The sequence below is a fragment of the Dendropsophus ebraccatus genome, chromosome 13, assembly GCF_027789765.1.
Source record: "Dendropsophus ebraccatus isolate aDenEbr1 chromosome 13, aDenEbr1.pat, whole genome shotgun sequence".
NCBI lineage: Eukaryota > Metazoa > Chordata > Amphibia > Anura > Hylidae > Dendropsophus > Dendropsophus ebraccatus.
The window spans coordinates 38,745,001-38,759,356 of record NC_091466.1 but is presented as its reverse complement, the minus strand read 5'-3'; the positions used below and the strand labels follow the sequence as shown (position 1 = coordinate 38,759,356).

The window sequence follows — 14,356 nt, the reverse complement described above, 5'->3', positions numbered from 1 at the left end:
AAAACATGCTAATAAAAGACGCATACCTGGCCATCAATACATAGTAGGGGAAAAGGTCTGGTTGTCTACGAGAAATCTGAGGTTAAAGGTACAATCAGGTAAACTGGCACCTAAATATGTTGGACCATACTCTATTGTGGAAGTGATTAACCCTGTTACCTTTAGATTAAAACTGCCTGCATCATTTCGCATACATAATGTGTTCCATAAAGCACTTCTGAAAAAGTATGTTCCTCCGGTTGCGCCGTCTTCTCCTCCTGCTCCCCTGGTCATCCAGGGGGAGTTGGAGTATGAGGTAGAAAAAAATCTAAATTCTCGCTGGGTACAAGGGTCTTTGCAGTACTTGGTCCACTGGAAAGGTTTTGGCCCAGAAGAACGGACGTGGGTTTCTGGGAAAGACATGCATGCCCCACGTCTGGTTCGACAATTTCATGCACGTAATCCGTCTAAGCCAGGTCCGTTCAATAAGGGTCCTGAGGCCCCTCATAAGAGGAGGGGTACTGTCAGGAATCTGCAGTAGCCTGTGTGAACTGGACCTGGTGTTTTTCCTTTGTGTGCCACACCCGATTGCTTCTCAGCTTCTGGCTATGCAGGAGTTAAGCTGAGAAGCTCCTGGTCTTGATTTTACACCTGTGTTGTTGCTGTGATTGACAGGTTTCTCTGCCTGTCTGTACCTGGAAGATCAGAGCGCCGGTCCAATAGGGATCCGGATCGGGCTCTTGGTCAGCATAAGCTAAGCACAGACTGAGTCCCAGCGCTGGCTAATTAGGTGTATTCCTGGTCCTAGCTCTCCCTTGTATATTCCTGTGCTCCCCGTCCTATCCCTTCTACTGCTCGACTCGTTTTTCTGACCTCCTGCCTGACTTGTGACTACTCTTTTGGATTACTGATTTTGTACTATGTTGCCCGTGTGGTTTGACCCGGCCTGGTTTACTATTCCTTATTGTGTTCGTCTGTCCGTATTGTTTTGTGTATCACATATATAGCGCAGGGAACGTCTCCGTGGTTGTCCGCGACCGCCTAGGGTCGGCTGAGGCAATTAGGCAGGGACAGTAGGTGGTTCAGATAGGGCCCATTGTCTGGTTGTGTCTGTGTTAGTCTGACACTTTCTTCAGGGTAATGATGGAACGGCGTGGTCATTTCATAATTTCCCGGGATTTGATACATCCCTTAGGGATTTGATCAAATCTCTGATTCAATCATTTCACTGCAACATATGTTGCATGATTTGATCAAATTCCTGACTTTCTTCAGGAAAAATGATGGAACGGCGTGGTCATTTCATCATTTCCTGGGATTTGACCAAATCCCTCCTGGGATTTTACCAAATTCCTTATACAGTTCAGTCAAGGTGACAGTGGCCATTTTGTGACACGGAATGGCCACTCATTCTGTGTCACAGAATGGCCACTGTCATGCCACGTGTGAACATGGTCTCGGGCTGTATTCGCTTTTTTGAGAGACTTTCACATTTCCTTCTAAAATAAACTAATGGTTGGGAGGTATTATGAGTAAGGAGGAAGAGTCTCTTAATTTTAGAAATAGATAAGGGCCACAGAGATCAGACCACCAATAATCTAAAGGGCCCCCTCATTCCATCAAAGCAGGCCAAACCCATTGATTTCATCACAACAGATCTCTATGTTAAGTGTGTGAGGGCCAAAGATGACGTCAGGGTATGTTAAAATTCAAAACCAATCATTTTGTTCGACTTAAAGGAGAAGTCCAGTAATTTATTTTTAATTAAAGTATTGTATTGCCCCCCAAAAGTTATACATATCACCAATATACACTTATTACGGGAAATGCGCATAAAGTGCTTTTTTCCCTACACTTACTACTGCATCAAGGCTTCACTTCCTGGATAAAATGGTGATGTCACGACCCGACTCCCAGAGCTGTGCGGGCTGTGAGGATGATAGTAATTCGTGGCTGACGGCTGATGAATGTGAAGAAAAAAAAATTACTTTATACATACAGTACCTGTCCATGCTCTCGGTGTTCTTTTATCTTTTGCCCGCTACCTGTAGCCACTGCTGGAACTTCAGAGCCGGTCTCTCAAATGACAGGCCACTCATCTAAACACTGGGCGTGGTGCTTTCTTGTCTCAGGCAGTGATTGGCTGAACAGCTTGTCACGGCAAAGACTGGTGTATAAGCTTCCGCTGTGGCTCCTGACACCGGGAAAAACTGGAAGGTCACCGGGGAGCACAAAGAGGTAAGTAAAAAACTTTTTTTTCTACATACACCAAGAGCGATGTCAATTCAACCCTTGTCGAGCCTAGTAATAGGCTCTGTAAGCGGGCAAATCGGCACTCACTTATCTATAATATGGCCCTTACTCCCCTCATTTGACTGGAAACACATGTACATTCACTAAGCTAAGAGTGTATAGGAGAAAGAATGGGTGAACATATTTAGGCTGCGTTCACACTTCGTATATTTCAGTAAGTATTGCAACCAAAACCAGGAGTGGATTAAAAACACAGAAAGGATCTGTTCACACAATGTTGAAATTGAGTGGATGGCCGCCATATAACAGTAAATAACTGCCATTATTTCAATATAACAGCCGTTGTTCTAAAATAACAGCAAATATTTGCCATTAAATGGTGGCCATCCACTCAATTTCAACATTGTGTGAACAGATCCTTTCTGTGTTTTTAATCCACTCCTGGTTTTGGTTGCAATACTGACTGAAATATACTGACTGAAATATACGTAGTGTGAACACAGCCTAAGGCTATGTTCACACTGCGTATATGTCTGGCCGCATATTTTCGCAGCCGGACATATACGCGGTAAACTCCGGCCGGAGATTTACGCTACTTGCGGCCGGCTACGTACAGACCGCAAACTTATGCCCGAAGTCTACTTACGCTTCCCGAGCGCCCTACGTAGCGATCTGACAGCGGTCTTTTACTTGAAAAGCTTCGCCTAGCCCCGGACACCCCACAGAACCTTTTGGATCGGCACAAAAAGCTGCAAAAATGAAGAAATCACCACTACGTACGGGACCGCATGTAACGTTACGGACGTAAGTTCCAGCATTTTCGTACGCAAACAATGGTCTGGTTCATTTTTTTACGCCGGCACGCACAATCCGGGCGTAAGTTCATACGTAGTGTGAACTGTGCGGCCGTACTTCGTATACTTTCCATTATACGCAAACTACGTAAGTCTCCGGCTGCTTATTCACGGAACGCGCTACAGACGGAAACTTACGTAGTGTGAACATAGCCTAAAGGTGTATATGCATCTTAAAATGTACCTGTTAGAATACAGGTACACTTTAGCGATGAAATCCTCTGTTAATTGAGAAGTTCCGGTCTCCATGGATACGGAGACGCAATGAGACCTTAATGCGCGTGGCTCCCATTGGATCCGATGGAGGTCACGCGCATTATGGAAAATGGATATCATTTAGTATATGTCTTTGTGGTGCCTCACTGTATAGGAAAAATGCAAAAAGAGTCTCATTTAAGAGTCTCAAACCACGGGACTAGCCAGACATCCCTTCAGGGAAAGACCTAGGTGGCTCTGCCAAAACCACCATATTAAGTGGCCCTTTCAGTCAATATCCATCTCAGTTATGAGTCTAAGGATATGACAAGAGAAATACCAAAGCCAGGGATCCAACCACAGACAGCTGTTTCAGAAAAATGTGGCCATATAATATAATAGTGCATTTAATCAAAGTCAATAGGAAATTGTCCGGCAGTGCACACTGAGTAAAGAATAATGACCATAATTGATTACAACGTCTAAACAACGAACATGCTCATTATTTATGACCTGCTTTTGCAAAATACAGTCTTTTTTTCATCTGTTCTCACATTGTTTTTATTTCAGCTCAAAATTATGGTCAAATTTAGTTTATTTTACTATGTGTGAACCTAGCCCTAAGTTGTTTCCTGGGATTGTTATTGAATTATCATTTTAAAAATTTACTTACTGTAAATAGCAAAATGGAGACTATATCATCACCAAAGTATGTGAATGTGGTGCTAAACAAAAGTTGAAATGATGATTAGAAGCAGTTAGAAGCAAGATTCATTGTGAATCACACTGTCAATTTGCTTCATTCAGCGACAAATTCATAGTACAGTGGTTCCTTGGATTACAAGCATAATTCGTTCAGAGACCGTGCTTGCAATCCAAAATCTTAAACCAAAGCAAATTTTCCCATAAGAAATCATAGAAATGCAGACAATTGGTTCCACACCCCAAAAATAATGATTTATTATTCTGAATAACATGTAAAACTGATAAAACAAGCATTCAGAAACAGCAGAATATGTGATATTATAAATTACTGTACAGTAATGGAGAGAATGGGAAATACAAGGGCTGACTGCAGTGAGCAGGGCAGATGTGGGCACATGCATGCAGCACGCTCTGTCTGAAGAGAGAGGGGTTACAGCATTGGTCTCCAAACTGCGGCCCCCCAGCTGTTGGGAAACTTCAACTCCCATAATGCCTGGACAGCTAAAGCTTTGGATTTGGCTGTCCATGCACAATGGGAAATGTAGTTTTGTAACAGCTGCAGGGCCGCAGTTTAGAGACCCATGGGTTACAGCTATGAAGAGATTACCTCCACAGTCCTGTCCCCTGATGCAAGCCCCAGCCTGAAGTGGATCTGCTATGATTTGGAAGGTGAGGGAGACTTCCTGGGTCAGAGTACAGTGCTGTAGACCATGCTATGCAGACCATGCCCCTCCTCTATTCGCGATCATACCCAGTACAGGGAGCTCTTACAATTTTGAGCTACAATTGTGAGCTAATAAACAAAAACGCTCTTGAACCAAGGTACCACTGTAATTCGTTCCGAATTTGCTAAACATGGCAACCGCACATGTTAGTTTACAGTACGGCTGTCCAATCTCCTGCAAACCCCACTGTGATGTCAGCAACCCCCCACCCTCTATATAGGGTGATTTGTTTTTCGTAGGCAGGTAGTTGATTGTGTGTAATGGAGAGCAGGATCACACCAGACAGTTAAATTACAACTCCCAAGAGACCTGAAAAAAAAAAAAAACACAGACACACCATACTCACCATCCCTCCGGTGACTATCGCCACTTGAATCACTCACTGGCTGCGTCTCTGTCACCTCTTTCCTCCGCCCTGCGATCTTCCTCTTTTCTGGGTCCATGGGAGAGAAAAGGCTGCCAGTCCGCTTGCGCACCGGCAGCCTTTTTATTGGCTGGAGCGCATCACATGGCTTCCAACAAGCTCAGCCAATCAGGACTGAGCAAGCTGAAAGCCATGTGATGCACTCCAGCCAATGAAAAGGCTGCTGGTGCGCAAGTGCTGTAAAGCAGTGTCCATTATACCAAGTAACTAGGTGCCTGTTGTGCATATACCAAGTCACTGGGTGCTGGGTGTGCATTTTATGAAGTCACTGGGATCAGTGAAGACAGCGTCTGTGTTAAAGTGTACCTGTCGTTTAATTTTTTTTGCAGAAATCAATAGGCGATATTAAGAAACTTTGTAATTGGGTTTATTAGCCGAAAAATGCATTTTTATCATGAAAAAGCAGTTTGAAGCTCTCCCCCTGTCTTCATTGTTCTCTATGGAGAGGGGAGGGAGATGAGGCACCAAAACACGACAACAAAGAGTTAATTTACAGCTACATCACTGGGCTATCTCCACTTAAGTCAGCACTGACCTCTCTGACCTCTTAATAGAGGCTTTCACATAGCTCCCCATTGTGTAATCCTTGATTCTCTGCTGCTGACTAATCTCCCTCCTTCCCTTCTCCCCTCTCCATGGAACAGACAGGGGAATGTCTGATGCAACAAGACATGATTTCCTGATAATCAGCTGTAAATGGAAGAGAGGAGGGGGGGGGGGGGCTGGGAAAAGTCTTTTTGAATGCAGATAATGGCCTATTTGCCTAATAAACCCAATTACAAAGATTCTTAAAATCGCCAGTACTATTGATTTCTGCAAAAAAAAAAAAAAAAAAAAAAGACTGACTCACTGGGTGGACTTACAGCTCAGTTACCAATATCCACTGCTGTCCTGGGAGAAAATTGATATCATGCCGCTAATCTACCAAGTTCCATTATTTGACCCAATATTTGCAGCCCTTGCAAAAAGAATTTTCAGATACTTGGCTCATTTCTCTCTCTATATCTATCTATCTATCTATCTATCTATCTATCTATCTATCTATCTATCTATAAATATATATATAATGATTGTTCTCCACCATATCATTTTTAAATTAACATTTTAAATTAACATTTTCTTTCCAGAATTGGTGGGTCTATTCCTATTGTCTTCTCATACTTCTCAGAATTCCTGGCCCAGGAAAAGCGGGGAGAGCATTTGAGCTGGTTGAGTATGTTCTGGATGATCGGGGGTATCTATGCCTCAGCCATGGCCTGGGCTATTATTCCTCATTATGGTGAGTTATATAAAGCCTTCTGGCTATGTTTATACCTTTTGTGACAGTGAATGCATACAAGCATGAGTGTTGTGTTTTTTTTTTTTTGTTTTGTTTGTTTTTAAGAAATCTGAGTCTGTAGAAGGTTAGAACTGGATAGCAAGTTTAAAGGGGTTCACCAATTAAAACTTTCCTGTAAAAGATTGCGTTCTCCAAATTGACCCACGGCTCCTTTGTTTTGAATTGAGTCACAGGTCAGTATGTGACCCATGGCCCTATTCAAAACAAAGGAGCAGGGGGCCATCTGGAATTGGCCGGGGTGGGGGGGGAAGGGGGTTTGCATGGAGGTCGGATAGGGAACAAGTACGTGTGGATTGAGGACAAGTAAGTTTTAATTGAAAAACCCTTTTAGTAAAAAAAAAGACATGCAACATTATAGATAGATAGAAATATAGATATATATTTTACAATTTACTGGCAAGACCCCAATATTACTGAAGTGCATGCAGTGATTGGCTGTCCAGTAGTGATTCTCTAAAGTACAGTGTGATACTGCATATTTACATTTACCAGGAATAGTTGCTTCTTTGGGCACCAGATGGGGTGATTTCATTTTATTTTTCTGGGACCCTGTGGGATCTATGCAGGACCCTGAAAATACTCCTGTCCTCTACATAGAAAGTAATTTATAGTCTCCAGTAGGCCTTATGACTGTTGTACACAAGAATTTGCTTTATCCCTAGTAGTTATTTTCTTATTTTCCTTTAAATCTTCTTTTTTTTTTCTTCTCTTTTTGGGGTGACATTTCAGAATTAATTACCAGTTTTTCATAGAGTTTTGGTCTCAACTTAAATTGGTTTCAACACACAATGGTTTCAACATACAATGGTTGTCCTGGATCCAATTAATATTGTATGTTGAGGGACCACTGTATAGTGTAATGATTGTAACTATGTATCATTGTAGAGCTAGGTTCACACTCTGTATGTGTGCGGCTGTAATTTTTATGGGGCTGTAAATGTGCGGGTGAAATTGCGGCCGTGGAAAAAAATAGACATGCGGCTCAAAACATACGGTCATTTACTTGGAAATCTGGTTCAACTAAAAATAACTAATAAAATCTTAAGAAAGTGATGCAAACACCTCTGGATGCATCTGGGAAAGCAGGGAAACAGTTTACATGAACCGCTATTACCGGGGTTTGCGATCCTCTGCAGTATGCCGAATGCCGATGTCTCTCATGGTTAATATATTGAATTAATAAAACACATTTTCGTTGTAATAAAGTCCCTTTCATTGTTCAATAATTAAATTTAAATGATTCCATTATTTTGCAATTAAATATACTGTTAAAATAAATATATATATATAAATAAATGTATATTTATATATATATTTATTTTTTGACAGTATATTTAATTGCACAATGATGGATTCATTAGAATTAAATTATAGAACAACGAAACTGATTTTATTTCAACCAAAATGTGTTTTATTAATTAAATATTAATTAGTACAGGAAGCTCCATAAGCCGTTAATTCATATTCCCGGCAATAGAGCATTCTGTACTAATCATCACTTTACTTTAATTAAAACATCAAATGTTTCTTCTAATTATGATATGACAATAGCATTATTAGAAGAAACATTTAGAATTATATGTGCGTTCAGCTGATTGGCTGATCAGCTGAGAGCACATATAATTAGCCGGTCCGCAGTACAGTCACTTCATTGTGCTGCGGACCAGCGAAGAGGACACATCGGGGTGAGTATAGAGCTCTCCCCACCCCCTCCCCAGCACTGCACCCCTCCCAGCAAGGAAGGGGGGTCACTTAACCCCTTCCTTGCTGGGATGGGTGCAGTCTGACATCAGTCTGGCCCCCAAGGGGTTAAGGGGGATGCAATACATCCTCCCTTAACCCCTTGGGGGCCAGACTGTAAGCAGCGATCTGTAAAGAAGTGTGTTTCTCCCTTTTTGTTTTTCAGATATCGGTATCCTGGGGATTACGTCGGATTCCGTGGACTACGTCGATGACCAGCGGTTGTGGTTTTTTTTAATAAAATGGTCAATGAGGGGTGTGGGGGTGTTTTTATTTGAATAAAATTTTTTTTTAACTTGTGTCTTGTCTTTATTTCTTTACTTTATAGACTTAGTAGTGGAAGCCGTCTAATAGACGGAATCCATTACTAAGTTGGGGCCTAGTGTTAGCCGGTATAAAATGGCTAACACTAACCCCCTATTATTACCCCAGTACCCAATGCCACCAGGGGTAATGGGAAGAGCCGGGTGCCAGTGGTCCCGGAGCGTCAAAATTGGCGCTCCTGGACCGGGCGGCAGCAGGCTGGTAAGATTGAGGCTGGGGAGGGCCTAAACCAATGGCTCTTCCCACCCTGGTGTTACCAGGCTGCTGTCGTTTGGTTTTTAACCCGGCTGGTTATAAAAATAGGGGGAACCTATGCGGGTTTTTTTTAAATAAATAAATAATAAAAAAAAACCCGCATAGGGTCCCCCCTATTTTTATAACCAGCCGGGTTAAAAACCAAGCGACAGCAGCCTGGTAACACCAGGGTGGGAAGAGCCATTGGTTTAGGCCCTCCCCAGCCTAAATCTTACCAGCCTGCTGCCGCCCGGTCCAGGAGCGCCAATTTTGACGCTCCGGGACCACTGGCACCCGGCTCTTCCCAGTACCCCTGGTGGCATTGGGTACTGGGGTAATAATAGGGGGTTAGTGTTAGCCATTTTATACCGGCTAACACTAGGCCCCAACTTAGTAATGGATTCCGTCTATTAGACGGCTTCCACTACTAAGTCTATAAAGTAAAGAAATAAAGACAAGACACAAGTTAAAAATTTTTTTTATTCAAATAAAAACACCCCCACACCCCTCATTGACCATTTTATTAAAAAAAAACCCACAACCGCTGGTCATCGATGTAGTCCACGGAATCCGACGTAATCCCCAGGATACCGATATCTGAAAAACAAAAAGGGAGAAACACACAAAAAACACACAAACAGGAGCACAACACCCATCATTGTGAGCGGTGTTGTGCTCCTTACAGTATGCAGCATCTTTACAGATCGCTGCTTACAGTCTGGCCCCCAAGGGGTTAAGGGAGGATGTATTGCATCCCCCTTAACCCCTTGGGGGCCAGACTGATGTCAGACTGCACCCATCCTAGCAAGGAAGGGGTTAAGTGACCCCCCTTCCTTGCTGGGAGGGGTGCAGTGCTGGGGAGGGGGTGGGGAGAGCTCTATACTCACCCCGATGTGTCCTCTTCGCTGGTCCGCAGCACAATGAAGTGACTGTACTGCGGACCGGCTAATTATATGTGCGCTCAGCTGATCAGCCAATCAGCTGAACGCACATATAATTCTAAATGTTTCTTCTAATAATGCTATTGTGATAACATAATTAGAAAAAACATTTGATGTTTTAATTAAAGTAAAGTGATGATTAGTACAGAATGCTCTATTGCCGGGAATATGAATTAACGGTTTATGGAGCTTCCCGTACTAATAAATATTTAATTAATAAAACACATTTTCGTGGAAATAAATTCAGTTTAGTTGTTCAATAATTTAATTCTAACTAATCAATCATTGTGCAATGAAATATACTGTCAAAAAATAAATATATAGATAAATATACATTTATTTATATATCTATTTATTTTAACAGTATATTTAATTGCAAAATGATGGATTCGTTAGAATTAAATTATTGAACAACGAAAGTGTCTTTATTACAAAGAAAATGTGTTTTATTAATTTAATATATTAACTATTAGAGGCATCGGCATTCGGCATCATTGCCGGCTATTTTTGAAGTACTCCGTACGGACCGCCTGTCAATCCACGGCCGCATATTCAGCCGCAAACAATGGTCTTATTCATTTTTTACGGGTCCGTTTACGATAGGGCCGTAGATTCATAGATAGTGTGCACTGTGCAGCCGTATATCCTATACTTTCCAGCGTTCGCATGAACCACCAAAAATACCGCCGCACAATTACAGCTGCAAATACAGCCGCACACTTACATAGTCTGAACCTGGCCTAAAAGTGTATAATTTACAAAGTACCATGGAGGGTAGCATGTATGTGGTTAGCTCTTGCTTTCATCCAACTTGGTAAGCTTTTGCACTCATCAACTGAGCTTCTAACAAGTTAAAATCTTACACTCGTAACCAAGAAGAATCTTATCTCAATGCCTTTACCATAAACCTTGTTCATGTATAGCAATTACCTTGTTATCCCCACAGGATGGAGTTTCCAGATGGGTTCAGCATATCAGTTCCATAGCTGGCGGGTGTTTGTCTTGGTTTGTGCATTTCCTTCTGTGTTTGCCATTGGAGCTCTGAACACTATGCCAGAGAGTCCTCGCTTCTATTTAGAGGTATAAATACGATTTGAACATCTGTTTTTAACAATATTCTTCTTTTTTTTTTGCCCTCAAATTCAGTTTTGTTATTTTAAAAATATCAAGAAAAGAAAATGCTAAATATAAATGCTGCCTGAGCTGCCAATGCAGAGACACTATAACAAGTAATTCAGAGATTTGATGAAGTGATAAAAACATTGGAGAATTTAACAAATTTATTGAAGCTGACACTGCAGGTAGTTATACGCTAATCTTAAATTTCCCTAGTTTTGAGCTGAATTTATCACAGAAAATCAAATAAAGAAAGGATTCAGAAGAATCACAAAAATGTGCAAGACAGCAAATTCATAATAAGCAATATATTATTTGTTAACAAGAAAAAAAATTATTAAAAATTCATAAAACGAGATGAAAAGCAATATCATACACAAGAAAAATCAGTAAGGGGACAATTGATTACAGTTACATGATTCTGTATTGCATAATTATATATTGCACATGTTTAAGGTTATATCAGCAAAAAATTACATGTATCTACAGACAAGGAGAGAAAGGAGCGCTGTATCTACCACTAGATGGCAATAGGTCATAAAAAGTATGTATATAAGTCCAATGAAGCAACTTGAACAGTAAAAATAGGTATTGCAGACACAGAAGTGTACTGCACACAATAGAAATCAGATGCTTACAAGGGAATAGAAAGTAAACAAAAAAATCAAAATGATGTACTAGATGTCCCATACACCTACTCGCCCTACGCGTGTTTCGCGTTGCCTTGTCAAGGGTGAATTTATTACATAGAACAAACCAGCAAAAATGTGTGACTACATCACAGATGTCAAACTCAGGCCCTCCACCTATTACAAAACTACAAATCCCATCATGCCTGGACCAAGCATGATAGGAATTGAAGTTTTTTAACAGCTGGAGGGCCTGAGTTTACACCCCTGCCTTACATCATTTTTTTTTTTTACTCCTTTTTGTTTTTTAAGAGTATTCTGAAATGTCTGAAGAGACCTGATGCCTCTGCCCCTTGTAGTATATCCCTCCTCCCTGTGAAGGTGCCCCATGTAGTATAGCCCTTTGCGTTGTGTGGGTCTTTCAGCCTCTCGTTGCAGGGACTGTGTAGCCCCCACATAGTATATCCCCCTCTTTTGTAGCCCCCGCTTAGTATAGGCTCCTTTGTAGTAGGGCTGGGCGATATGGCCAAAAAATAAAATCTCGATTTTTAAAAATTTTTGGACGATTCTCGATTTAAATCTCGATTTTTTTCTCTTTTTGCTAAACAAACAGGACATTTTTCTCCCTGCAGCATCAGAAACTATTTTATAGACGTTTGAGACAACAACCATATTGCTTCCCAGTGTAACAGTGCTCCTCCCGTGCCCCTATGTAGTAGACAAGCCCATTGTGTGCCCCATATAAGTAGTTTTCCCAAATATGTGCCCTATGTACTAGTGTATTAGTAGTAGTACAGATGAGGGGATTAGCAGTACAGGTAAAGATGAGGGGTGTAGTAGTGGTACAGATGAGGGGTGTAGTAGTAGTAGTACAGGAACAGATGAGGGGTGCAGTAGTAGTAGTGCAGGTAAAGATGAGGGGTGTAGTAGTAGTAGTACAGGTACAGATGAGGAGTGTAGTAGTAGTACAGGTAAAGATGAGGGGTGTAGTAGTAGTACAGATGAGGGGTGTAGTAGTAGTACAGGTACAGATGAGGGGTGTAGTAGTAGGGTTGCAGGTAAAGATGAGGGGTGTAGTAGTAGGGTTGCAGGTAAAGATGAGGGGTGTAGTAGTAGTACAGGTACAGATGAGGGGTGTAGTAGTAGTACAGGTACAGATGAGGGGTGTAGTAGTAGGGTTGCAGGTAAAGATGAGGGGTGTAGTAGTAGTACAGGTAAAGATGAGGGGTGTAGTAGTAGTACAGGTACAGATGAGGGGTGTGGTAGTAGTACAGGTACAGATGAGGGGTGTGGTAGTAGTACAGGTACAGATGAGGAGTGTAGTAGTAGTAGTACAGGTAAAGATGAGGAGTGTAGTAGTAGTAGTACATGTACAGATGAGGGGTGTAGTAGTAGTACAGGTACAGATGAGGGGTGTAGTAGTAGTACAGGTAAAGATGAGGGGTGTAGTAGTAGTACAGGTACAGATGAGGCGTGTGGTAGTAGTACAGGTACAGATGAGGGGTGTGGTAGTAGTACAGGTACAGATGAGGAGTGTAGTAGTAGTAGTACAGGGAAAGATGAGGGGTGTAGTAGTAGTACAGGTACAGATGAGGAGTGTAGTAGTAGTACAGGTAAAGATGAGGGGTGTAGTAGTAGTACAGGTACTGATGAGGGGTGTAGTAGTAGTACAGGTATAGATGAGGGGTGTAGTAGTAGTACAGGTAAAGATGAGGGGTGTAGTAGTAGTACAGGTACTGATGAGGGGTGTAGTAGTAGTACAGGTACTGATGAGGGGTGTAGTAGTAGTACAGGTAAAGATGAGGGGTGTAGTAGTAGTACAGGTACTGATGAGGGGTGTAGTAGTAGTACAGGTACTGATGAGGGGTGTAGTAGTAGTACAGGTAAAGATGAGGGGTGTAGTAGTAGTACAGGTACTGATGAGGGGTGTAGTAGTAGTACAGGTAAAGATAAGGGGTGTAGTAGTAGTACAGGTAAAGATGAGGGGTGTAGTAGTAGTAGTACAGGTACTGATGAGGGGTGTAGTAGTAGTACAGGTACTGATGAGGGGTGTAGTAGTAGTACAGGTAAAGATGAGGGTCAGGGACATAGCTAAGAGCATGGGGCAGACTGGGCTGGAGAGCATGGGGTACACTGGGCTGGAGAGCATGGGGTACACTGGGGGGGGCAAGTATGGGGCACACTGGGGGGAGCAAGGGGCAGACTAGGGGGGAAAGGCATGGGGTACACTGGGGGGAGCATGGGGCAGATCGGGGGGAGAATAGGGCAGATCGGCAGGGGCATGGAGCAGACCGGGGCAGGAGGGAACATACCTGGTGTACCCGCTCTGCGCGGGCGCACACCACCGGAACTTGCGCTCTCCTCCCGCCCGCACTACTCCCCGCAGCGGACCCGCCCCCATAGCCGGACGTATACACGCGCTTCCTCCCGGCCGCACATGGAGGTCCCCGGAGGAGGCTGCAGATACTGAAGCATTGGGTGATAGTGTCGCTGCTGTACAGCTCCAGCACCCGCAGCGATCACCCGATGCTTCAGTATCTGCAGCCTCCTCCGGGGACCTCCCTGTGCGGCCGGGAGGAAGCGCGCGTACACGTCCGGCTATGGGGGCGGGTCAGAGGCGGGGACATAGGACGCTGCTGGGCGCTCTCGCTCCTCACGCTGTTTCAGTAGCTGGAGGATGCGAGCAGCCCGCCCGCGCGCCCAAATCCAATGATTTTTTTGGAAAATCGATTTTCGATTTTCCAAAAAAGTCAAATCGATTCTCAAATTCTGGGCGAATTAATAGAATTAATTTGATTAATCGCCCAGCCCTACTTTGTAGTCACCAAATACTATAGGTACCTGTGTAGTCCCCACATAGTATAGGCCCCCCAAAGTACCCCCCCCCATAGTATAGGC

The 14,356-nt window shown here is 42.9% G+C and overlaps 1 protein-coding gene across 3 annotated transcripts in view; it reads left to right on the top strand.

The window, feature by feature from the left end:
- The window catches only part of SV2A (synaptic vesicle glycoprotein 2A), a 620,870-nt gene that overhangs the window by 199,407 nt on the left and 407,107 nt on the right, over nt 1–14,356 (top strand). For all 3 annotated transcript variants that reach the window (XM_069950896.1, XM_069950897.1, XM_069950898.1), the window contains 2 exons: nt 6,263–6,414; nt 10,660–10,793. In XM_069950896.1, coding sequence (XP_069806997.1) covers nt 6,263–6,414; nt 10,660–10,793 — 286 coding nt within the window. The remainder of the gene's footprint in view (nt 1–6,262; nt 6,415–10,659; nt 10,794–14,356) is intronic.